Here is a 27,646-nt window from a genome sequence, read left to right as displayed (position 1 = left end):
ATTAAATTAAAGCAGGTATTAAGCTGTGTAAATATAATAAAGATTACACAAATTAATACATTTTTTTATTGCAACAAAAATTGTTATTTAAGACATACATTTGAACTTCTTTTTTAAGAACTAAAATAAAAGAATTGTATATGTGACCTATTATGGATAAAAAATGTACATAAAACTTAAATGAACAATAAAATACTCTTTCCTTTTTTGAGATAATAATAATAAAATCTAATAAAATATGTTTTAAACTATAAAAATTAGGATCAATGTTATCGATCACAAATCTACTCAATTCTTTATTTAAATGAAGTGTGCAAGGTCCCATTTTACAAAAAGAGCAGTTTAAATCAATATATGCTTATATTTTCATTTAACAAGAAAATTTTTAACTCAGTAGGAGCCTATCATCTGAACAATTTGAATATCACTTCCTTCACTTCGTTTACCAATAGGTATTTTAATAGCAAGGTCCAAATAACCTTTAATAATAAACAAAACTATTCTATTCCAATAAATTAGACCAAGCAGAGGTGCCTTTTCAGAATAAAGAATAAATAAGTTTTAAAACATTTATTTTGCAAGTTTTCCAATGTTAGTATCAAAGAGATTGAATGTTGAAGGCGTAGCCTAATAATGTTTTGGGCATTAGCTCTAAACAATGCCAGTGAGGGATTTGCATCCATGACAAACGATACAAAAATAGTTTGGTGTCTGAGGAAAATGCTATGAACGGCTAGTTTTTTTTATTATAGGCATTGAAACGTTACACAAAGTATTAATACAAATTAAGACACAAACTATATCCAAGACCATTACTAAAAACGCATTCATAGATAATAATAAAACAAAAACATACCAAGTGAAAATAAACCAAATAAAGTATAGCATATAGTGCTAAAAATAAATAAATCATTATTTTTGTTATTAATTTGCATTAGAGACTTTTTCAAAGTTTCCATTTTTTTTATAAATATATGTTGCATTCTGTTCTACTCTTACCAAACTTTTGTTTATGAATAAAATATTTACATTGTAAGATGTAAAAATTATCAAACTCCAATGTTTTTTTTTTGGTAAAAAAACAGCAGATGACATCTTCCAAAAGAAATCCTGTAATTAACATTTCTTTGCACAAATAACACATCACTACTAACATCATAGCAACATTTTAGAGAGACATCACAGTTATAGATAAGTCTTCCTCGTGTATATTACAAAACGTGACAAAAGTATTGTCAGCATCCATGAATTTAGATAAAGCTGCTTTGCAAGGGAACCTATTTTAGAATGCACTTCTTTGACCTTATTTAAAAGGCAAATTTTAAAGGGGATTGACAAGTTAATTTAATATCAATAATGCTTGCAATTCAATAAGATTGTCCTCTATGGGGTATTCCGTGTTTAGATTGCCGCGTTTGTCTCTTGTTTTTATTATTACCATGAACAGAGAAATCTCTGCTGTCGATGACGTCACTCAGTGTTTCAGCACTACTGCGCTGTCCAGCCTCTCACACCAGACTCCTCAACCGCCACTGCGTTTAGCACATTCTCTCTACCGGACGACTGGTAAAGAACACCCCTACCACCGGGCGAGACTAACTTGACGTTACTTTCCTCTCATAATCGATTCAACTCCTCAAACCTAGCAATCTGCGATAGCGGCAGAGAGCGCGTTGTGCTGAAGCTGTGGAAAGCGGATCGGGTCCCAGCAGCGCAGCGGCAGTCCAGGAGGAGCTGGCTATGCTGTTTCTCTTGGCTTGAATTTTTTTGGGGGTAGCGGTTTCGCTGCGGCTCTCTCTGTGACATTGCGGTTGGAAGAGCTGGAGGTTTCGGTTCGAAGATGGCGGAGAACCCCGTCAACACTTCAACGACAGGTGAGCGCAAAGGTAACAATAATTCAGTAAACGTACCTGCGATGCTTTGTTAGCATGAGTGTGTTGGGTGGGAGGAACAATGACTTGCCTACATGCTCGTGTGTTTATATGCTTAGGTCGCACACTAGCTTAAAGCGGGACGATGGAGAACAATGATTGACGCTCCCAGATGAGATGCTTTCATTCTGAGGAGCTTCACACTTAATCCCGCAGACACAGCAGTTCAACCCGTCATTTATTGTGCGTTTACATCGCAACGGGCCTTGCTGCATCTCAGTCGCGCTCTCATTTATTGCCTTTCACTTTTTCAAGTTGTGCTCGTCTGCTGCAACTGCGTGCTGTTTAGTGTTTGCTTGTTTATCCTCGTCAGATTGAGCGAGCCCATTATTTCTTGTTCTGCGTTGTGTTTTTGTGGAGGTTCTCGAAAGTTGACGGGTCGAACACCGCCCAACACTGTGAAGTCAAAACTCTGATGAGATTAGAGCCGTTAAGACTAAACCACGTCCATTTGCCAAATTAATTTAATGGGAAATCGATGGAGAGCTACATCCGGCTCAGGAGCTCCTTTGAGTTAGTGTGTTTGTGTGTGAGTGTGTGTGATATATAAGCAGCATCCGCAGAACTGTCTCTGTCCTGCTGCCTCTACAGGCTACTGTGCTGGAACCAAACCTAAATACTGCACTCAGTGACATTTTGAGGAACACTTGTGAATTGTTTTAGTAGTGGATTAATTGTATGGAGGTGGTGCGGTCGCACAGTGGGTAGCTGTCTCCTCAGAGCAAGAAGGTTGCTGGTTCGAGCTTCAGCTGTATCAGCTGGCATTTCTGTGCGGAGTTTGCATGTTCTCCCTATGTTTGCATGCTCCGGTTTCCCACACAAGTCCAAAGACATACAGGTTAATTGAGTTAGCTAAATTATCCATAGTGTATGTGAGTAAATGAGAGTGTGTTGGTGATTCCCAGTGATGGGTTGCAGGTGGAGGGGATCTGCTGTGTAAAACATATGCTGGATAAGTTGGCGGTTCATTCCCTGATTAATAAATCAGTCCCTGATTAATAAAGGGACTAAGCTGAAAATAAAATGAATGAATGGGTGTATTGGAAAAAAATCGGAAAGATAATCCAGATTGTTATTAGCTGCTAAGTATTTTTCATTGACAACATGTCAGTGCCTACAGGGACATTCTACCAGAAACAAACATTTTTACTTATAAAAATGTGACAGGGCTTGACCTTTAAGCTTGCCCTCCTCAAAAAACGCACAAAAACAAGCATAAAATCATACAATTCATCACCTATTTTGAGCTTCAAAGTTTTTGCATTCCATAGCAAACAGTATTTGAGTAACGTTTATTTTTTTTAAATACAAAGTCTTAAAATGTAAACAACTTATAAAAAACATGCCATAATGTAAATAAGTTGTCAATTAATACGAATATGTCAATAACTCAATAACAAAAATGTCAGATAAAACCTTACAGTACTAAGATGACAAATTCAATGAGAGAAAGCATCCTCAATCACTGTAACCTTCTCCATCAAATGATGTCACTTCCTTTGAGTCATAGCCTAAAAGGTGTGTTGCATGTATTTCATGTTAAATTTAATACAAACGTGACAGGACTGACCGAAACATGGAGACAATAATAAGTTTATCTGTATTATATTTTTGTAGTTTTCCCAGAGATGGGTTGCGGCTGGAAGGGCATCCGCTGCATATAAAACATGCTGGATAAGTTGGCGGTTCATTCCGCTGTGGTGACCTCAGATTAATAAAGGGACTAAGCCGAAAAGAAAATGAATGAATGAATAAATTTGCAGTTGGCGGTTTATTCCGCTGTGGTGAACCCAGATTAATAAAAAGACTAAACTGAAAATGAATGAATGAATATATTTATAGTATTTATTTGTAGAATCTATTTATAGTTTCATGTTGTTACGTTTGTCTGCAAAATGTTCTTTTGGGTTACGTTTTAGTTTGAAACATTTCAATTCCAGACGAGCCCCCAATTATGTTACGTCCTTTTAGATGTTAATATTAAACTAATTGTATCTTGACATAACATATAATAGTTTAGTGTGTGTGTGTGTGTGTGTGTGTGTGTGTGTATGTGTGTGTGTGTGTGTGTGTGTGTGTGTGTGTGTGACTAATGGATGGAGAAAGAATAACCGAAAACCAGATATCAGTGCAATTGATTATTTATTGCGCAGACTTCCAGTGAAAACCAGTGAAAATATGTTGTACTGTGAAAGAAAATTATTTGCAATAAATAATTGATCATTTACCTGTTAGAGGAGGTAGTTAGGTGCTTAAATTAAAGAAATAAATATAACAAAGCAACTGTATAAAAATAAATATCAAAGGAAAAGCATGAAAAGAAACCTCTATCAAACGTCTTACCTAAACTACTAAAACACAAAAGACACACAAAACAGCACACTCTCCTGAACTTAATGAAATAATACAGAAAATGATTCTGAGTGTTTTTATATGTATATCGCACGACTTGCTCACTTCTACACCCTCTCCAAGGAGTTACTCAAAAAGTTATCAGTTAACTGGACGAGTTAACAAACAAACCCATTGACATTGCAATCTCAAAAGAGTTTAGACAAGAGCATCAATCACAAACCAAACCAAGACACATTCTCTCAGACTAGAGGGATGATGTGAAATGATTTGAAAGATAACCACTTCAACTTTGCTATTTCTGAGGTACTTTCTTTTTTCTAAATAAAAGCTTAACAAAACTATTAAAGCAGTAGGTTCAACTGGGCTGAGGACAAGGACAATGACAGGGATTGTACATTTGTAAAGTGTTTATAATAAAGAACAAAAATCTAAGAACCTAATGAATGACATACTCCTTTACAGAACAACTCACAGAAATCAACCATCAGTCCATTTTAGAAAGTTATGTAATGAAATACTTTTTATTCGCTGTATTTCTGTTTTTATTTCAGGCACAGATGATGTACGATTCTGCTAGAATGTCCCCTACATCTTTATATAATTTTGCTTTATTTGTGATCTCATTTATGTTGATGGTCAAAAGGGAAATCTGTAGTTTTCATGCTTTAGTTTATCTGCTCATTTTCTACAGGGAAATAGATTTAACTCCCTTCAAAGGATAAACAATAACAGGTGTAGCAGGTCTGTGGTTGGTAATCGATTGCACCCTTTTGCTGAATTAATCTTTTTGTTGTAATTGAGTTGTATTAAAACAATTGTTTAACAGCAGATTTCTAATAAAATAAAATATTTTCAGACTATTATTTCTATAAAGAAGTGATAATATACAATTCTATACAAATATATTGTCATGGGTGGCATGGTGAATCAGTGTTTAGCACTGTCGCCTCATAGTAAGAAGTTCACTGGTTTGAGTCCCGGCTGGGCCAGTTGGCATTTCCCTGTGGTGTTTGAATGTTCTCCATGTGTTTGCATGGGTTTCCTTCGGGTCCTCTGGTTTCTATAGGTGAATTGAATAGGCTAATTTGATTGTTGTGTGTGTGTGTGTGTGCATGTGAGAGTGTTTGGCTGATTAATAAAAGTCGAAAAGAAAATGAATGAATGAAATAATTGTTTTTTATTTTTTAGGGGATTTTCACCTTTAAATTGGAGAGGATAGTGGAGTTCACAGACAGAAAAGTATTGGTCGTATTGGGAGTATTTCGTCTTTCATTTAAAAAGGATAGTGGAGGTTACAGACAGGAAAGTAGAGCAGAAAAAGGGAAAGGGTTGGCAAAGGACCTTGAGCTGGGAATCGAATTGAGCACTATGGTGCTATATGTTGGCACACTTAACTACTAGGCTATTGGTGCCAACTAAATAGCATATTTTTAGTAGAATAGAATGTTGTTAGACTATTTCTATAAAGGAGTGATAATATACAATTCAATACAAAAATATTGTCATTTAGAGCCCACAAAAAAGACAATTAATTACAATATCAAATGTTTTTATTTGATGTGTTTAAAAGTTACGGTTAATACATTGGTTTCTTTCTTTTCTGAGTAAAAAAACACTAAACAAGAAAACAATAAAAAATATATATACATATATATAAAAATAAATATAAACATTGCAGCTTTTTGTTATTTTATGTAAAACGTACGCTTGATAAGTTGGCGGTTCCACTGTGGCGACCCTTGATTAATAAACGCACTAATCCAAAACGAAAATGAATGAATGCTTAATTGTAAGTATTTCCTTTATCAAAGCTATTTAGCACACATTTTTGTACTTTGCTTTAGAGTAAAGTTATTACAATTCTCTTTGTTGATTGGATTGGTTACTAGCTTAAACATTTTAACAACAGCCTGTTTTAAATCCTTATGGGAAAAATTAATGGAACACTTTCTGTGCTGCTGAAAAAAGGGGACAAACCCAAACTGCACTCTATTCACCCATAGGCAGACAATGCTTTATCATAGATATGGATAGATTATCCACTGGGCCAGTGCGCCAGGTTATTGAGACTTGACTGAAGAGAACCTGGCACCCAAAAATAAGGCTACGCAAATGTATACTGATTAAACTGGTTTTATGTTGAGCAGTTATCAGTTTGAGTTTTATCAGACACTTGACTATTTAAAATTGCTGTAGGCTCTGTGGAATAAAGCTTATTTTTAATGTATCTGTATTTGAATTGTATTGCTGATTTATTGTTCACTGAGTTGAGAAACTATAGAGATAGAGGAGCAGAGAGCAAAAGGAAAGAGAGCAGACAGAGGACACCATCATGAGTGAGCAGTTTATTTAAAGGACACGTCATGGAGAGGAAGGAAATAGGTCGGAAACTGAACGTAACAAAACTAAAACAAAATCTGACACAAGGCATTTTTCATTGCTTTGTCAGTTAGAAAATAAATGAGAAAATTTAAGAGGCCTCGTGGTATTGAATAGTTTATTGTCAGCGCCGACTGTACCCTTCCAGTCACGAAATGCAATTCTGCTCAGTGCTAAACTGTCTGATATATTGATCACGAGTGGATTGTTTATTTCAGAGGGTGTTTATGTGTTCTAGTGGGTGAAAATCCCTGTGGATAATTGATATAATGTCTGACTGTATTAAGCGTATGCATCTGTGAAATGTATTTGCATGTGGTGTACAGTAGGTGAAGCAAAAAAAATTACAGGCCACATTTTATATAATATATTTCAGAATGAATCAGCTGTCTGTTTTTGTCATAGACTCGAACAATAAGTAAAAAGACTATTTTCTCTTCCTACACTTTTATGTGTGTGTTTCTCTATATATCATACAATATATCAGTTTAATAAGGCCAGCTATGTATGTCAAGGTCTCCTCAACATTGAAGCTTGCCATTTGAACCAATTTTTATATCCCACTCTCTTTTTTTTACAGCAGCTACTAACGCAATGACCTCACCTTTAACTCCTGAAAAGAGGCCTCAGAGTAATGGTCACGCCTCACCAACTTACCAGAAAAACAATCAAGGCAGCCCTTCAGTAAAACCGAGTAAGTAATATAAAAGGTGAAGTGTGTGGTGGGAGATGTGTTTGAGAAAACAGTTCGGATATTCAATAATCAGTGTTTTTGTTTTGATTCAGTGCTGTTAGAATGGTGCAGAAATTACGCACTGCATCTTTATTTAACTAATACTGTACTTATTGTTAAGTGGTTTACATTTATGAAACATACAAGGTCAATCAATTGTATTTTCAGTGAATGCACTTATCCAATGTGGTTTTGTTGTACACTACCTGAAAAAAAGTCTTGTTGTCGATCTCGGTTGTAAGATAAACAAATAATATCTTGACTTCTAGTTAATCATTTGGAAAAATGGCAGAAGGTAGATTTTTTCTGATGAATCATCAGTTGAACTGCATCCCAATCATCACAAATACTGCAGAAGACCTATTGGAACCCACATGGACACAAGATTCTTATAGAAATCAGTCAAGTTTGGTGAAGGAAAAATCATGGATTGGGGTTACATTCAGTATGGGGGGCGTGCGCAAGATCTGCAGAGTGGATGGCAACATCAACAGCCTGAGGTATCAAGACATTTGTGCTGCCTGTTATATTACAAACCACAAGAGAGGGCAAGTTCTTCAGCAGGATAGCTCTTCTCATACTTCAGTCTCCACATCAAAGTTCCTGAAAGCAAAGAAGGTAAAAGTGCTCCATGATTGGCCAGCCCAGTCACCAGACATGAACATTATTGAGCATGTCTGGGATAAGATGAAGGAGGAGCCATTAAAGATGAATCCAAAGAACTATAATGAACTCTGGGAGTCCTGCAAGAATGCTTTTTTGCCATTCCAGATGACTTTATTACTATTTGAGTTATTGCAGAGATGTATGGATGCAGTCCTTCAAGCTCATGGGAGTCATACACAATATTAATTTTTTTTTCACTGCATCATGACCTTATATTCTATAATGTACATTATTTCTGTTAAGTAACAAAACTTTTGTCTAGGCAAAGTCAGACCTTACTGTCCTAATTAAATAATTAAATATCTAGGCATTATCATATTTTAGTTTGGTAAAATAAGGCCTTTGCATTTCATATAAACCCCTTCTGATACCAAATGATCCACTAGAAGTCAAATTATTATTTGTTTTTCCCAAAACTTGGGGAAGCGACAAGACTTTTGTCAAGTAGTGTACTTAAAGTACACTGCACAAAATGCAGGGTTCCACACTATTCCGCCATGCTTTCCCAACACAAATCAATCAACTGCACTGTTTTTACAAATTGAAATGGTTTAAACATAAAACAACTAGGTTGTCCCCAAAATTAAGAATTGTGCTGTTTTAACTCATTTACATAAGTAGATTGAACAAGCAGCAAAAGTTTTTTTTTCTTGAGTGTATACATGATTGTTGATAAGTTCTTGCTTTTTCAGGAAATCAAAATCAAAACTAACGTTAGCATTGAAAATACATTTACAATGTCTGAGTCATGCTGAGGACTTTTTTACACTGCATGTAACACTGGGTTTTCATCATTCTAAACCGCTAACTCCGGAATTCATAGATTCTTTCATAGATGATTATTAAAAGTGGGGTTAACAAACCAAAAATTATGGAGGCAGTGCGAGCTCAAATATGCTGCAAGTTAAGAAAACGCATAGAAATAGAAAGACACTAACAAATTGAGAGGACATCTTCATCATTTTGACTACACACATACAGGTGAATTCTCACACAATGAAAATGTATTCATAACAAACCCAGGGGTGTCACGGTGGCGCAGTGGGAAGCACAATTGCCTTACAGCATTTAAGTTAGCATTTCTGTGTGAAGTTTGCATGTTCTTCCTGTGTTTGTGTGGGTTTCCTCTGGGTGCTCCAGTTTCCCCCACAGTCCAAAGACATTCGATATAGGTGAATTGAATAAGCTAAATTGGCCATAGTGTATGAGTGTAAGAGTGTGTGTATGGGTGTTTCCCAGTGTTGGGTTGCAGCTGGAAGGGTATCCGCTGCGTAAAACATATGCTGGATAAGTTCCTGGTTCATTCCGCTGTGGCGACACCAGATTAATAAAGGGACTAAGCTGAAAAGAAAATGAATAAATGAATGAACAAACCTAGCTGCTACCTACTAGTCACACTTCAAAAAATGCTTTGCTTAATTAGATTTTTTGTCCTGTTTCTAGTCCAAATATCTAAAAGTTCTCAAATCAAGAAGCATTTTCTAGACAAGCAAAACATATTGTCTTGTTTTTAAGAAATAATATGCCAAAATTAAGCGATTTCCTTAAATCAGGCATAACAATCTGCCAATGGAATAAGTAAAATAATCTTATCACAAATCGAAAAACAAGATTATTTTGCTTACCCTATTGACAGATTATATTTGGACTAGAAACAAGACAAAAAAAAAAAAAACTATGTAAGAAACGCATTTTTTGCAGTGCAGCTGTGTTGTCTGTGATCTGAGAGGTGAGTTTTTTTTTAACTAGAGTAATCTGATGTGCTAGTTCTCTAACCTGCAGTTGTTCTTAGAGTATCTTTTGTTAACATGGCATTAAAATTACATGCTTTGTTAAGACTATTTGTGCAATTTGTCAGATTATCAAGATTAAAAGTATACAAACAATGAACTATGACGAGGACGTTAAAATAAACAAAGAGTTCGCCTGTCAAAAAATGTCTGACAACATTGCTGAATCTAAACAGGAAGCAGCTGGGCTTTCTACATTCATGTGTTATTATGACAATTTGCAAACTGATGGAAATGTTTTCTCGGTTTGTTAGTGTTTTTCTATTTGCATGCATTTTCTTCACTTGCAGCATGTTTTAACTCTCTCAGCCACCATGTAAACCCTATTCTGGAATACACAACAGAAACAACCAGCATTTGAGCAGAAAGTTTGAGCTGAAATAAGCTTAATAATGACAGAAAACCCCTCAATTATAGTAACTACTGTTTTATTCTTTCGTTTATAATCTGAAATGATTATTCTGGAAAGGTTTTACATTAACAGACTGTTCAGTCAGAGACACTTACATTACAAATATGCAAATAAGGATGTCAACCCAAGGTTTTAATTAATAACGAATTGATGAGCAATGTTGACAACTGACTGACAGAATTTTCTTTATTCTTATTCTTTATTTTCCTACCATCTAAAGCGGATGCCCTGACTCCACCCACTGTCACAGAAAAGAAAACTCAGACCAATGGACATGCATCACCATCACGCCATCCAGCCAACGCACAAGCAGGTAAACAATGTAAGTCCCACCTTTTCTGATGGTGCTGAGTGGACGTCTTCCATCTCATCTGAAAATTTATTTGACAACACACAGTAGAAGATGTCTAAAAAGATAAAGCTTCTATTTTCTTTTGTTTTTATATTTGTTTTTATGTTTCTGGGTTTCTCTGTCAAAGATTTGGAAGGATATTTGAAGACAGATGACAGGATGAGACTTGCCAAAGAGAGACGTGAGGAAAGGGAGAAAAGTTTGGGTAAGTGTTATTGTATGTGTGGGTCTTATAAAATCAGAGTGACTCATAATGTGATTCTAAAATTTAGTATTCAAATTTTGTTTGAATCTACGCTTCTGGCCGATATTTTTTGTTCAATGCAACTTACATTGCAATATAATGCTAAATGCAGTACAATACAAAGGTATCGAGAAGTGGCCAAAACTAATATGTGAATGTGACATGTTCTTGATTTACGCTTTTGATGACCTTACAAGTTCTTCAAGTATCTATCTGCAACAAAAGGAAAAGTACAATTTATCAAGGAATATTTTACTCTGCAAAAACGACATAGAAAAACAATGGGGCATGTTATGGTTTTGCTATGTGCAGCTTGATCAGTGTTACCAGATTGGGAGGTTTCCCTGCCCAATTGGGGGGTTTTTATAATTAGATTTTGCTGGTAAAAATGGCATATGCGGGTTAACAAAATTTGAGCAGATTTGAAATGTAATTTTATGTGTAACTTATTTAACAAAATGTAACTGTGTGCTCCTACTTCGTTTAGTTAGTAGTGACCAGTGCATAGCGCAAACTGCGCGGGCTCACCTGCAAGAGGAGGTGAAGGAAAGTTGTATCAAAATCTCCAGACAAATCTGACTCTTCTTCACATGCACGCGTATCACAGAGCATCTCGGTTAAACTCACAGCAATTTATCATAACATTTTTATCGATCATTTTTCCACCGCAATTGACAGCAAGAACAAATAAAGATTTTTTGATTGACAAGCAGCACCTAATTATGTTAAAAAGAATTTAAAATGCCCAATGGGATGATTTTATACCCCATTTTGAAAATAAAACATACTCTAATGTGTAGTGTAATCTACACAACATCAAGTGCAGTGTGTGTGTGTGTGTGTGTGAGAAGGTCGGTGTTTTGATGTGATCCGGTTATGTTGTTGTTATGTGACTGCTGGTGATCCTTGCTGTATGGTTAAAATTATGACATTTAAAGTAACTTGGTTAGTTTCAGTAAATTTAAATGAATTAAAATGAAACAAAGTATCAATCTAATATTTAGGACATTTTTGTGTGTGTTTTAAACCACTTTTAGGCTGGAAAAAGTCAGCTATATCTGGCAACACTGAGCTTGATTGGTATGTAAATGCAATCGAATAGTCATTTTGTACTTCAAAATATACTGTCATGATAAATAAGGAGAATAGGGTATAGAGAAAGGCTTTATGTTAACATTAGATGAGTAAGCTAGCATTAACCAGGCGGAGGAGGCTATCGGCAGCGCAGCGCGGACAGGATTGGATTCAACATGTCAGAGAGACAGACAGAAAAAGGAGAGAGAGAGGGAGAAAGAGAGAGAGACAGAAAGGCCCTGAAAAAGAGAGAGACCGGAGTGAAAAGAGGTATAGTGTGTGTGATTTCGGATACTTTTAGGTTAATAATCAAGTTGATCTATACTGTTTGCCTATACTCTTCATCACGAGAGTAGAGAAAATACAGGGAGAGGAGGAGAGAGACAGTACATCATTAATAAGTGTGTGTATTTTAAAAGACTCAAATTCATAGAACTGGATTGGAGAAGCATTGTGTGATAGATGCCATGCCAATAATATGCTTTGTACGTTTGTAAAAGTTATACATTAAAAATACCCTTAAAAAAAAAAAAAAAAAAAAAAATATATATATATATATATATATATATATATATATATATATATATATATATATATATATATATATATATTATTATTAGTACTATATTATGTATAGTACTGTTTCAGTGAACTTGAACAAGTATACTAAAAAACATTAATTTTCACTAGTTTTATCAGTATTTTTTTTTAATGCTTTGAAAAATAAGTTAAATCTTTGTAGACTATAAATATATATGTACTATATATGATTTATTTAAATATGTGGCCAACAAATTATAGATTCATTTTATTTAAAAATTATTATATTATTCTTATTTCTTAATTCAACTATAGGGGTGCGGCCGGGTAGGGGCCTTACAAGACAATGTGCCCAGGGGCCCCTGAGCTCTTAATTCCGGTCTGGTTTTGATTCTTTATTCTTGCTTAGTTGTGACACATGATTTGTTTGATTGTTTTGTTGTAATAAGATTATTAGTTTAGACAACACGATTCATGTGTCCTCTTTATGTTGCATTCTCCTGATGGATTAACTTTGAAAAAAAGGGTTTGTAACAAACGCAAACAAATGATTAATATGCGCTGCATTTTCTTACAAAAAACATTTTACAAAACACACTGCATTTTCTCACAACACTCTTTATTAGTTTGGAATACAATAAAAATGTTTCTATGAGACCCTAAAACGTGACAGCCTGGCTATTTAGGTTATGGTGATTTAAGCTAATATATACAAAAGACAAGGGAATCAGGATGTTAAAATAAACACACAAAAAACTAACCTTTCAAAGATCACATACAACTTCACTGGGCAATAGTCACAACATGTGTCCGTCAAGTTTTTGGATCACCTTTTTGGGTCTGTTGTGTTGTGTTCTTTTTGTATTGTGAGAAAAAGCAGCGCGTTTTAGTAAATTGTTTGTGTTGTGAGAAAAAATTGCGCGTTTTATTAATGTGTATGCGTTGGGAGGAGTTGTAGCATATGGTGCTGTCAAACGGATGAAGACTATTTCTTAATTTCTGACGTGTTTTGTAATTGCCTGTGTTTTCTTAAATTGCAGCACATTAAGCTCTCTCAGCCACCGTACTATTTACACTATTGGTGCAGAATATTACATAAGTATGCGATTCGGGATGCACCTACAGTGCTGATGAGATTGTTGGTGGTATTCCATAACAAGCCAAAATGAAGTCAACAGTTTGTCTCACTCTCCGTCAGCCGCAAGGGAGCAAGCTATAAAGGAGAAGGAGAGACGGGCACAACTGCAGTATGAGAAGACTGTTGAAGAGCGATGGAAGCGCCTGGAGGAGCAGAGGCAGAAGGAGGAGCTTCGCAGAGCAGCCGTGGAGGAGAAGAGGAGACAGCAGCTGGAGGAGGAGAAGGTCAGAAATCTCAATCCCAGTTATATTACATCAGATTAGAACTGTATTGTGCAAAGTACAATACAGAGCGAATGGCAAGCATATGGCAAATAACAAGTATATAAGTAATATAAATGTATACAAATATGTGTATAGAATTTTCTGAGATACAATGCAAGGTAGAAAGAGGGTTATGGTTTGGGTATGAGTCAGGGGGACATAGACACAATGCAACTATTAGGAGTACAATATAACTTGGAGGAAGCAAAAACATAAAATTCATCATTATACATCAAGTAAAAGGTGCATTATATCCCAATCCAAGTCCATTCCCTATAGTTTGTCTCACTCAAACTATCAAAGTCCAATCCAAATCCAAATCTCTTAGTGCTTGGTGTCCAAACAAAGAGTCAAGGGAATCCAAATGCTTCTTTTCCAAAAATCTTTCTTTTGATTTGAGCAACTCACCGGATGATTGTACTGTTCTTCTCTTGACTTTTCAAGTGCTGTTTTCTCAAATGGCTCTGATATGCCAGATGTCAGGACGCAATTAGATGTTTGTTTGGCCTTGCTATTAATAGCAAACATCTATTGTGATTAATCTCTAGTAGCTCAAGCAGAATAAAGGCCTGTATTATGAATAAATTTAGTCCTTTATTGTCAATAAATTCATATGGTGCCATGTGAAACCATCTGAATTTAAGGGAAAAAAAGAATCACAACTTTTTATGTTGTGTGAAATGACATGCACTGTATCTGTGGCAATGAATTCCAGCCTGGCCATGTAATATCACCCACCCACAGGGCAGACACTATTCTTACGCACTCATTTATCTGTTATGAGCCTGTGAGTGTTTACTGGGTGCCGTCCGTCAGTAGCTTGTGATACTTCTCCAATCAGAGGGATTTTGGCCAGATCAGATCAGACTTTATTTTAATCCTTGTCTCTTGCTGAGCTGTGGATTCATTATTCTTGTCCAACATGGCCTTCATCTGCCTCACTGTCAGCTTTCAGGACTATGTTCATTTTGGAAAGGCAGATCCTTAAAAGGAGTTGGCGAAAAAAGAAAGAGGAACATGGTGGCATGCGGAGGAGGTGATGATGGACTCAGCAAATGTTGCTGGAAACATTTTCCATAGATGCAAACACAGGTTGATCCGTGAAGGTGATGCTAAATAGGGCTATGCGATATTGGCAAAATATTTTCTTCTAAATAATTCTTCAAAAACAATAAAGAAACAATATTTTTATTGTGTTTTTTTGGGCGCTTTGCACATAACTGATGATCTGTTGCAGCAGGTCCCTTTTGAAATGAGTTTTTGTTAGTTTATTTGTGAGTTTTTTTAAATCATTGATTTAAATGTTTAGTAGAAAATAGCTGATTTATGCATAAATTAAGAGACTTAATGAATGGGTCATTGGATCATTGGCTGCTCACTTTGTTCAAAATTAGATTCATTCAGGAACAAACTACAAGTGTTGCTTTGAAATTCACATAAATTCTGTTCTGCCTTTCTTTGAAACTTTTTTTTTTGTTGGTGAATTTAAAAAACAAACATATTTTGACTAACAATTTGTATAAATATAAAATCACTATAGCATATTTTTAAATTGGGTGACACGATGGTGTCATTGCCAAGAAGGTCGCTGGTTCGAGTTCTGACTGGGCCAGTTGGCATTTCTGTGTAGAGTTTGGATGTTCTTTCCATGTTAGCGTGGGTTTTCTCTGGGTACTCCAGTTTCTCCCACAATCCGAAGACATGGAGAAAAGGAGAATTGAATAAACTAATTGGCCGTGTTTAAATGTGATAGTGTATGAGGGTTTCCCAGTACTGGGTTGCAGCTGGAAGGACAACCGCTGTGTAAAACATATGCTGGATAAGTTTGCGTTTCATTTCACTGTAGTGACCACTGATGAATAAAGAGACTAAGCCAAAGGAAAATGAATGAATGAATGAATAAATATATTTAAATAAATAAAAAAAAAAACATACAAAGATACATTTTACTTTCATAACTAAAACTATGGGGGCATTCAGGTCATATTATGCTGTGATTGTAAGACATGTTTGTGTATATGTTTTTTGCAAATGACATACTTGATTTTGTCAGTGCATACTGTACATCATTTTAACTTTTACAAAGTTATTATTGATGATCTGTCTTGCACACTGCTATGGCTAAAACTAGCTCTTTGTCAAAAAGAAAAGGAAAGAAAGTGCTAGTCATGGAAAGCCATGAAAATAATGATGGATATTTGAAAGTGATGGTGTAGTACCTGAGGATGTGATGTGGGATGACTCTACAGTTCAGTGGTTTGGGGTTGAAACTTTTTTTTAATGTTGAAAGAATCCCTCGTGCTCTTTAAGTCTTCATCTGTTTCGCCAAAAGACTGCAAAAGCACTATATCCATTGAATATTATTATGATTAAAAGCTCCAGATTCTTTTTAACATCCATTACTCCAGCCTTCAATGTCACATTATCATTAAGAAATCATTCTAATATGCTGATGTAACAAGTATTATTATGATTATTAATGTTGTGCTATTACATAATATCTTTTTGGAAAACTTTTTTTCAGGATTATTTGATAAATACAAAGATAAAAATAGCATTCATTTGAAATAGACAGCTTCCCAGCAGACACACAACGGCATAAGACATTAATGTTAGGTTAGATTCAGGTCAGCAGCATCTAAAGACAATGTTATTTTGACATTCAGTAACGACGTGAAGTGACGTTGATATTTGGTTGATTTTAAGTTGTGTTGAAAAGTGACCAAAACCCAACATCGAGCCAACATTTTAAACCAGTGTAATATTGACGTCAAATACTGACATTTATTCATCAGGTATGGCAACTAAAATCCAACATCTAATAGATGTCATACATGTAGCATCCACACAACGTCAAGCTATACCATCGTTAGACGTTGATATTTTGTTGTTTTTAGGTTGTGTTGGAAAGTAACCTGTCTGTTTAACGTTAAACATTGATGTTGGCCTGATGTTGGGTTCTGATGTCAACCCGATTTTCATTTGCAAACAAAATGCAACATCCCACAATGTTGGGGAACAACATCAATTTGATGTTTGGTTTTGTAACATTATAAGTGTCTTTTCCATCCCTCTAGTGTATCACAGCTCTTAATTAAAAAAAAAATTAAATCTTATTAGCTCCTAACTTTTAAACAATCATATTGAATTATGGGTAGTGTATTCTTCTACTAATATGCATATCTGCACCCAGAATGTTAGCACTGATGTTGATGTAAATATCCAGTGGTAAAATAATGTCTGGTGTTTCCTGTGCTGGAACGACACATGCAGGAGCGTCTGGAGGCTCTAATGAGGAGATCACTGGAGCGGAGCCTGCAGTTGGAGAACAGGAATAAACGCTGGGTTTGGGGTCCCAACGGTCCCACTCAAGGTGAGTTTAATGCACACACATCACACTGGATGAAGAAAACAGACACTTGGAGGTTGAATAAGCAGTCAGTACTGATGTAGTGAGAATGGAGGGAAGGCACTGCTGTTTCACAAAATGGTGGATTTCAACAGTCTAATCCCCTTCGTGAAAAAGTATTTTCTTAATAAATGAATCCGAATTTTTTTTTCATTCTGTTTGACATGTAATACAGCAATACTGACTTTAAATTAAATGTACATTACAGAGTAAAAGGTACTTTGCAGTTCCACAAAGCCGTGCATGCTAAGAAGCTGTTGTGTTGCTGCAGCACAAGTGTCCCTGCAATTTGTAAGATTTTCATCCGGGCTTTAGGACACAGCATTACTGGAGCTCAGGTTTCATAATTCAGCTCATCAGAGAGGAAGGACAGGCAGACTGTAGTGAATCAGCACTTTCCTGTCCTGCGCTTCTGTCCTGTTGGCTTGATTTAGGTTCAAGTAAATGAACTGGTTAAGAAATTAGTTATTGATTCGGGCTTTGGGTGTAATCATTTAAGAAGCTAGGGACGTTCAGATGGACAAAGAGTGTGTTAGTGTAATATTTCTTAAACCATTGTAAATTGTACAATTGGTTTCAAGTTAAGGAAAATTTATGTTAGTGTTTTTGTAACATCTAATTATTACGAGTTGCGTTGTTAGCCCAAGGAATGTTTATTTTCAATATTTTTACATTTTCAAAATGTAAACATGTACTGCCGTTTACACAGTAATGTCTGATTAATTCATCTTAGACTTAAAGTGGCTATTTTTGAGAGTTTATGTAATAATCTGAATATAATCTCTCTCTTTTTTTTTTTTTTTACATTTTATCATTTGGCAAATATTATTATCCAAAGCCACTTACATATGATAACGCTAGAAACAAAACAATAATAGGGAATAGATAAGATAATAATAGGGAACAGAGAAGACACTTTATAATAAATACACACTATAAATCGTTTATTAAGCATTAGCATATAGTGTATTCAATATTTAAGCATTAACTCTTACATTATAGACATTAGTAAGCAGTTTATAACTGCAGCTACAAATGCTCTATTTTTACATAATAAATTACATTTATAATGTGCTCAATAATTGTATTTTCATAATTTGTGACTGATTGATTTTGCATTACTAAATGAGGTAGTGCAGTATTTACAAACCATTTGTAGTGGGAGGTTTTTAAGATCATTCAGAACGAGTTAGTTAATGATTAATAAACTATTCAAATCAAAGTTTATAAATCTCATTATTTAGGCATACAGTAATGTGTGCTATGTATGTTAATAAATGCTTTATTACCACAACTTCATGCAGTTTTGTGACCTAATCTAAAGTGAGGGCTATTTATGCTTCGGAAATTCCATTATAAGTGACAATTAAAAGCTCAGGATCAAATGAACAATAATTATAAGAGCCATAAGTTCATTGTTTTTTGTTTCTGTTAAATTACTAATAATGTGAAAGGCTAACTTACTGAAAAGCAAAATATGTTGCACTAAGTAATATAATTCTTTATTATAGAGTACAGTATATGCTGATGTCACTTCCGTGAATGGATGCTGTCATGAAGATGGAAGCAAGACAGTTTTTTGACCGTGTAATAGTTTAGAAAAGTTGTTATTAAACATTTTTCGAAAACAACATCACTGGACTGTCTTATGTTACTCGCGGTCAGATTCCGCTTATTCAAAGAAAGAAACAAGACAAGAAGAGGTGGACTGATGGCATGTGCAATAATCTTTGCAATCCTGTCTAAAAATAAAAAGTACTGTAAAGCTTAGGAGTATCAAAATACAACAAAAAATTGGATAAAACAATAACAGTAATAATTTACAGTATAATATGAGACAACATTTCAATGTTATTTAGTGACTGCTTAAACTGTAGTAATTTTATTTTTAATCAGGTTGCAAAGATTTATTTTTCACTTGATACCGTTTCCTAAATGAATAGAAATGAATAAGTTAATCAAGCATTTACTCACATACAAATGAACTATTAGTATATGTCTGCATAATAAGATATATATATATATATATATATATATATATATATATATATATATATATATATATATATATATATATATTTAAATAGTTTATTAATCATTTACTTACGCTTTCCGAATGATCTTAAAAAACACCAACTATGCTTAAATAACTGGTTTGTAAATAATACAATACTTAATATAGTAATAAAAAATTAATCATAAACAAAGTATAAAAACACAATTATTTTGCACATTACACATTTGCTTGTAAGTCAAGAATAGAGCATTTGTAGTTGTAATTATAAACTGCTTACTAACGTTTATTAATGTAGAGTTAATGCTTAACAGATAACGAATTCACTATTTGTTAATGCTTTATAAAGGGTTCATGGTGTGTAGTTATCAAGTGTTACTCTATTGTGATGCATATACTGAGTGAATTTACTACTAATTAATTCAGTAACACTTTAGTTTGGGTCACACTTCATGCTATTAACTACTGCCTTAATACCTGCGTAGTATTAAAATGTGAACTGTTTATTAGTAGTTATAAAGTATGCTCTAATTCTACATCCCTAATCCTACCCGAAACCTACACCAAACTACTACCTTACTAATTATTAGTAGCGGTTAATTAGTAGTTTATTAAGGCAATGGTGTTAGTTGATGGTTAGTTAATACCGTGAATTGTGACCTAAAGTGTTACCATTACTTCTAGTAGCAGTAAAACTAGTAAGCAGGTCATTTGGGAATAAAAGTGATGTTGTTGCATGAGAGAAATATACAGTATTTGATCAACGGCTGAATTGTAAAATTGTCTGCACAATGAGAAAAAAAATGCAGAACGATTTTGATTTATGGTGATTTTATTTAATCCTAATTTCTGCTGCCTGTTTTCCTCCACAAATTGAGTATGAATGCTTAATGAAAGGACTTGGAATATTAAATGGTGATTGCAGCGTGTGCATGGGACAAATATGTCTGAAGAAGGATGAAAAAGTGAGAGTGTGTGTTAGATCAGCCCTGCTCATTGTGTCTGGCTGCTGTGCTTAGAAAGCACCAGAGGATGTGGTGAAAGTGTTAAGGTCTGTGTGTGTGTTGTGCTCAAGTGCACACACACACAAGCGCAATACACACACACACACAAACTTCACCAATGGTCAGCCAGTCTGTCCATAACGCTGTGCTGTTTCTGCTGTGCTCTGCCATGACGCTGTTGCGCAGGTGAATGGGAGAATGCCCCGCCTCCTCTCCTCCCCCATGACCTCGCTGCCCCCTCGCCTGCTGCCATCGAATCAGGCAACGGTACGAAAAACCCTCGCTGGCCTCTTCTCATCTCCTTTTCCCTCCTGTCCCTTCAGACCAACACCATTCCTCTGTCCCAAACTCAAAACCAGCCTGCTCTCCTTCCCTGGTTCCTGCTTGAGTGTTTTTTGGGGGCTAGGGTAATAGCCTCCATATCCAAATGTGACCCAGGATTTAGATGACAGAGATGCTATGTAAGAATATCTGATCAAGATTTGTTTTTAAATCAAGTGATGGCAAGATAAGGGGAGACAAGAGGAGGCTGCTTTTAAGTATACATGTTCTGTACTTGTTTTGCTGGGCGATTCACATGCTGCTGTATGTAATCTGAATATACAGTGCCTTGTTGAAGTAATCAGGCTTCTCTTGATCACTGAATTACGAATGAAGTTTAGTGTTTATGGGGTTTTACTTTTAAAGCCATCTCAAGTTCTCACCAAAATGAACATTTGCTGTTATTTTACTCTAAAAGCATCCAAGATGTGAATTTTTTAAAGAACAATAAAGATGATTTTTTTTTTCTGAAATAATGGTAAATACATATACAGGTGAAACTAAATTAATACCTCTGGCTCCTGATGATACACTAATGTCTTATGAAGTAAAACAATCAGTCTGTGCCATAAACTGAACTAATGAAATGAATTATTTCTATCATTATTATCATTGATGGACAGCCTAACGGTCCTGTGCATGTTCACAACAGTTTGAAACGCAAGCTTTTATTCACAGTTTGTCTATTTATTTGCATTATATAAAACACCAAGGACCACAGTGCCAGCTAAAGATACTGTTGTTCTACTGAAGACAAAATTCACTAAATCTCAGATGACCTGAATGTATGTTATGCAAAAAGCAGTTTGTCATTTTTGGGTGAACTGTTATTTTTTGGCCTCTGTGTTTTTTGAATGAAACACAACATGGGGCATGTTCACTTTACCTTGAAACCAGTACAAAAGCACATAAAACCCTACAGAATACTGTAGAAATCACATAGCATACAGTGGGAAGCACTCATTGGCATAAAGACAGCCTGTTTTCATTGAGGAAAAAATTCCCCAAAAAACATGTTGATTAAAAAGGCCAGTCCAGTTTATAATTCATGTCACTATTTCAAACAAAATTGGTGTTTGAAATGTAAATATCACAGAGAACAGGGCAGTTTTGAGCAGCAAGTCTGATTTCTTTATGAAGGCGCTATATATTCAGTGGGCATTTGCTCTAAAGCTTAATGGTTGGTGAAAGTTGAAGCAAATATGAATGTCTGTGTGCTGCTGTGTCTTTATGTGTGTCTGTATTTAACGTGAGTGTACATTTTTTACCAAAAATTCATGAGTGTTTAATAGTAATCGAATCACAGCTAGTTGTTTTGATGTCCAAGATTGTATGCACATTTGTCTATTCACAAGTGTTTTTTCTTGTGTTTACATTTTAAGTCACATGTTTCATCTATTTGGATACATTATGACGATTTGGGTACATTTAATCTCACATACACATGCGCACAAACACATCTCTGTCTGTCTGTCTGTCTGTCTGTCTGTCTATCTATTTATTATATTATATTATATCTATCTATTATATTATATTAATTCACCCAATCAGTCTTAGCCTGCAAACTTTATTTTCTGCCATCTCTTCATCATAAAGTGCAAATGTGTTATATGTAACACCTTTACTATTTTTGTATTATTATTGTTTATTAATTTTCTAAGCGATTTATATGCATTCATGGTCATTCATTCATTTTCTTTTCAGCTTAGTCTTTTTATTAATCTAGGGTCGCCAAAGCAGAATGAACCCCCAGCATAGTTATCCAGCATATGTTTTTTTAGGCAGCAGATGCCCTTCCAGATTCAATACATCACTGGGAAACATCCATACACACTTCTTCATACAAACACTACAGACAATTTTAGCATACCCAATTCACCTATACCATATGACTTTGGACTCGAACCAGCGATCTTCTTGCTGTGATGCGACAGCACTACATACTGTGCCACCGCGTCACCTGCATTCAGGATCAAATACTTAAATTTCTGCATGAAAATACATTGGAGCATTGCCTTTTTTGACAGTGACTGACAGTTTTACAGTTTTTCTCAGTCGCTCACAACACTATTTACATTTGCAACAGTTAATGCATTTCTCAAAACAATTGGTACAAACTGCAAAACCTAGCTAATAACCTGCAAAAGCGTGTCACTTGCTCAAAATGAATAGCTCATTCCACAAAAGCAAGTATTTATGTCATTGAAAGTGTCAGTGTCATCAAGATGAAAAGTCTTGACACCATTGTTTATGATAGATAGTCAAATGGCTTTGTCATGTTTTCATTATGACAGTTTACTCTATATTTTTTTTCCAATGCAAAAAAGTCAGATTTTGGTGACACTTCCTGAAAATGCTCAAGACAGTACTATATAGTATTTGCACAGCCATTTAAAAACTACAGTAAAGTTAGACATCACTGCATTTAGTGAGGTATCTGAGTACAAGACACTGAATATGTATGTTTAATTTTTACTACATACAGTATGCTCTTTATGATTCAATTTATTCACAGCATTGTGCAAAAGAATAAATACACCCTTTTTACAACAAACATAAACTTCCTTTGGGTAGAGCTGTGCACAACTGTAAACAGTATTGCAGTGCATATTGGAACTGAACCTACATAACAGGTCTGTAAATCATCCATCAAATTGTTCAATTCAGAAGAAATTTTCAGGTAAAAAATATAAAAAAAAATGTATATAAAATTTGCTTAGCAGATTTTGACAATTAGGTTTGACATTTTTGTCTGTAATGGCTCAAGTAATGAAAGGAGGACTATTAGTTTTACATGGGATGACTATTCAGCATTCAAAACTTTAGTTAATTTTGACTGACATGACATAAGCAAATGATAATGTTATGAACAGCAGAGAGTTGTATGAAAGCAATTGGTGCATGTCCAAAAGCGTTTGCAATTTGCTGGAAGAAATGAGAAACTGCTACTATGATGTGCACAAATGACTAATTGTTTTTGAGAAATGCATTACCTGTTGTGCAAATGTAAACAGTGTTGTGAGAAATGTACCAAAGCCACTGAGAAAAACTGTAGCATCTGATGGTTCCAAACCCCTCTTTTCCGAGAGTTTTCTGGGCTCTGCTTGGTTGGTGATGGGTCCTAAAGTAAAAATACCTACTATCACAGCTGATTTTCAACTTTTAAGTGAACAGGGTGATATGAAATTTCTGTTATTTTTTATTATATTATTATATTACTTAGAGTCTGAGTCCTCTTCCTTTGGAAGGGCATGCAAAGTGGGTTTACGGACGGCTGTCACATTCAATTCCAGTGTTTTTGGTGTTAAAGTATGGTTTTTGCTGGCACCAAGTGAAGACCATGGACTGTCATTTAGCAAATTTGCCACAGAAGGCAAAACTGGAATAACTTTTTTTGAGGGGGAGGTAATTTCCTCATTCATCATGCATGTTAGTCTTTGAATCTTGTTAAACAGTTGCATTAAAAAGCTATATAATTTTCCACATGAGTGATAAAACCTGACAAAGCATAATTAGGAATCCTAAAAATTTATTTTGAACACACCTTTCCAAATACACCCCTCCATCTCTCCATTCACATTAATGTTATGTCTGTCAAACTCCCATCCATCCAATTCATCCCTTCCTTATTTCCCTTCATTCTCTCCATCCCTCTTTCTCTCTCTGTCAGCCTGTCATGGTCATCTGAGTATGGACAAAGTAAAAGCGAACCGTCTCCTTACACATACACACTCTTCACTGGCTCGCTGTAACAGTGCTGCAGAGCTGAATCTATCATGTCTGCGCTGCAAAGGTAACACACACACACACACACACACACACACACACACACACACACACACACACAGACACACACACACACACACACACACAAGTTTCCTGAAGCTGAATCTGTGTTCATTTGTGCCACTGATAAAGTTTTGCTGTTTTTTGTTTCAGATAGATGAAGAGTGTGTATGTGTGCATATATGTGGCTTGCTAAGTGTTTAATGTCAGTTTGTGTCCGCGAATGGTCATATTGACAGATCTGTTCTGACAGGGAAATGCTCTTATGTCTCTCTCCTGTTCAGTGCCCTCCAGTCCTCACAGGTCACCATATCGAGGGTCACCGAGCCGCCGCAGAAATAATCCTGTCCAGGCAGAAGAGTCCAGTGGAGCTGTCAGTGCCCCCAACACCCCCAAGGTCAGTCAGAAGAAGCTCATCTCTTCTGCTTCTCTGAGTGCAAGGATTTTTATTTGTATACAGTGCTCAGCATGATTGGGTACACCCCATTTTGAAAATAAATATTTGTATCCATTCGATTCTCAGTGAATATAGACAATGTATTTTGGAATTGGTATTATGCAAATTGAAGCCAAAAACGAACAATCAATCTATGGTAAACATTATTTTCATTGTTACAGTTTTACTCAGTTGCTTTGGTCCATTTTTTAGATCAGAATTGAAATTCTCAAAACTACCTGTTTTCTACCTGTTCAATCTTCAGATCATTGTGTCACTTGTGCATATGAGAAAAGCAGTTTCTTATCCCTTTGAACAGGTTGCAAATGCTTTTGTATATCCACACAAATGATTATGTGCAATTCTCTGATGTTTCCTACATAATCAATTGACCATGTCATGTTGATCATAATTTTTTTATTATTTTGGTCTCCATTGAATAATTTCACCTCCACAACATTCAATCGTTTGTTCAAGTCTTTACATGCAAAATGGCTGAACAGGTTATCATAATATTTTGTCATAATGCATTTTCCTATTAGACTTTTTTCTAAATCTGTCTACAATTGGTCCATTTCTCCCATGTGAATCTTGACTTTTTTTATTAAGGGTGCATCTCAAAGGAGATTGTCACATGTTCACATTTCTCCTTTTGTTTTGTTTTGTCTTTGTGCTATGCAGTTCTGTCTTTTCCTTTCTCTCTCACAACATCATCTATTTAACTAATCAGTTTTACAGAAAATATATATGTAGCTTGCCCACAGCACAATCACTACCTTTTTTGAGAATGGAGAACTTAAACAATCCTGAACTGCATCAATATGCTTGTGGAAGAGCAATAGGAAGACGCTTAATCTCTGGCAAGGCCAACAAGAGCGACAGAATGCCCACCAAGAATAATTTTTTTCATAGATGCTATTTTGTAGTATTTTTTTGTTAATTTGTGGTAACATATGGTAAAAAATATGAAATTTGTAAATTATAAATGTAATTGAACATTCATACAAAAATAAATGTATGGTATGAATACAAATGTTCATTTTTTATGTACTATCGATTTTTATGTACTTTTCAACAACTATCAGACTTTTTAACATGGTGAATAAACAACTAATCGTTTTGAGCAGTGTGGCGCACAAAATGACAAATACACTCAATGTTTTGGTGACCTTAGTCAAATTACTGACATGATAACTAGGTTTTGAAGCATGAATGAAATGTTTTGGGGGAGTAACAACATTTTGCAGACATGCAATAAAGTTCTGATGTTCCAGCAAACAGTTTTGACATTTGCACTCACAGTTTAGAGAATGTGACGACTTCCGAAAAATGGACGAAAGCAATTGAGGAAAAACTGTAATTAATCGACATTCCATTTTTCTTTTTAATAAAAACAAAGAGAAACAAATATTAGAACTGAGAGCTATTATTTAATATGTTTTCTTAAGTTATCAGTTACTCATCTAACAATATATTTAATTTTGTATGCTGAATTTATTAAACTTTTATTGGTGTTTTGAAAACTGCACTTTTATTCAAACATTTGTCAGTAAGATTTTATCAATACTTTTACTCAGCAAGGACACATTACATTAATCACTAGTGTCGATGAAGGCCTTTATAATGTCACAGAACATATTTATTTTATATAAATGCGGTTCTTTTGAAGACTGAGATTTGATGAAAATCTTCAATTAATTTGTAAATGATCATGTGACATTGAATTCTGGCTGCTGAAAATTCAGCAGTGAAACTGGTGTGTAGCCCTATGGCCACTGTGTGTATTATAGAGCATTATGCATTATTTGTGTTTGCTGCAGAAGGAGAGACTGCGCAGAGAGAGGAGGACTGGCTCACCGGCCACAGGTTCACCAATCAGACGAGCCAAATCTCCTGCTGATGTCACTCGCCGCTCTGCTTCACCTGCAACACCCAAGTAAAACATGCACACACTTTCTATATTGTTATTTTATATAAGATGCTGACACAGAGATCTCCAGTTAATTATATTTTTATTCAGCAATGCACTGACTGCAAGCATCTGAATCAGCTTTCCATGTGTGTGCTTGAAGGTTATTGCCGAAAAGTCGTACTCAGTCCCCCTGTACAGTGCGGCAGTTTCCTCCGTCCCCTATGAAACACAGAACCGCCATCAGTGAGAACAGCAAGAATACAGAAGACAAACAAGCTGAGGATGTAAAGGAGAGCAAGTTTGTCAAGGCTGAGATCCATCAGAACAAGAGTATTAACAGTGAAAACTTGGACAAGGCTGCAAAAATACAGCCACCTATTTTCAGCACACCACCTACAGAAAGAAGAACAGTTAAGATAGAATGTAACGGGACTAATGGAGCAAAAGACAAAACAAGTGTAGCTTTGGAAAACCAACAGAAAAAGAACGACAAGACTGAGACCCCAGAGAAAAAACATAAATCAAACTGTGCCGATGTGACTGCAAACAAGAGTGCAGGTGGGTCTAACATCTGAAACATTCCAAACCTTTGTTTAAAACTTTTAAAAGTATCTTATTTTTTGTGATTTTAATGTGGGCTTTTTTTTAGATTATTTGTTACAAATAAAACTTACTTTATTGGTTTGTGTGAATTAGTTAAGTTCAAGTAAGTAATATTTATAGCAATTTAATTAACCATTTTGCACCAGACACAATTTTTACAATCTTTACATAAAAAAAAAACATTGCACAAATTCATTCACTGTGGCTCAGTGGTTTGCACTGTCACCGCAAGAAGTTTGCTTGTTTGAGTCCCAGCTCTAGTTTCCCCCAATCCAAAGACATGT

The 27,646-nt window shown here is 35.3% G+C and overlaps 1 protein-coding gene and 1 long non-coding RNA gene across 43 annotated transcripts in view; one reads left to right on the top strand and one right to left on the bottom strand.

The window, feature by feature from the left end:
* Positions 1-1,500: 1,500 nt before the first annotated feature.
* LOC147843965 (uncharacterized) lies at positions 1,501-5,892 on the bottom strand. Its single transcript, XR_015491181.1, has 3 exons — positions 4,621-5,892; positions 4,051-4,282; positions 1,501-3,738 (listed from the first exon to the last, which is right to left on the bottom strand). It is a non-coding gene; the product is annotated as an uncharacterized LOC147843965 (long non-coding RNA).
* map7d2a (MAP7 domain containing 2a) overlaps positions 1,516-27,646 on the top strand; it is a 42,281-nt gene continuing 16,150 nt past the window's right edge. For 3 of the 42 annotated variants that reach the window (XR_015489821.1, XR_015489812.1, XM_087250880.1), the window contains exons 1-10: positions 1,516-1,874; positions 7,246-7,359; positions 10,487-10,588; positions 10,746-10,823; positions 13,675-13,838; positions 17,151-17,250; positions 20,491-20,571; positions 24,696-24,808; positions 26,668-26,783; positions 26,920-27,317. Coding sequence is in view for 28 of the 42 variants with exons in the window: in XM_087250880.1 (XP_087107006.1) it covers positions 1,841-1,874; positions 7,246-7,359; positions 10,487-10,588; positions 10,746-10,823; positions 13,675-13,838; positions 17,151-17,250; positions 20,491-20,571; positions 24,696-24,808; positions 26,668-26,783; positions 26,920-27,317 (1,300 nt within the window). In the remaining 14 variants the exon portion in view is untranslated. 42 annotated transcript variants of the gene reach the window in all.

This window comes from Danio rerio, chromosome 5 (assembly GCF_052040795.2).
Source record: "Danio rerio strain M-AB ecotype USA chromosome 5, GRCz13ab, whole genome shotgun sequence".
NCBI classification, from domain to species: domain Eukaryota; kingdom Metazoa; phylum Chordata; class Actinopteri; order Cypriniformes; family Danionidae; genus Danio; species Danio rerio.
Note: the sequence above shows the minus strand (reverse complement) of the source record. Positions and strands in the feature narration are given on the sequence as shown.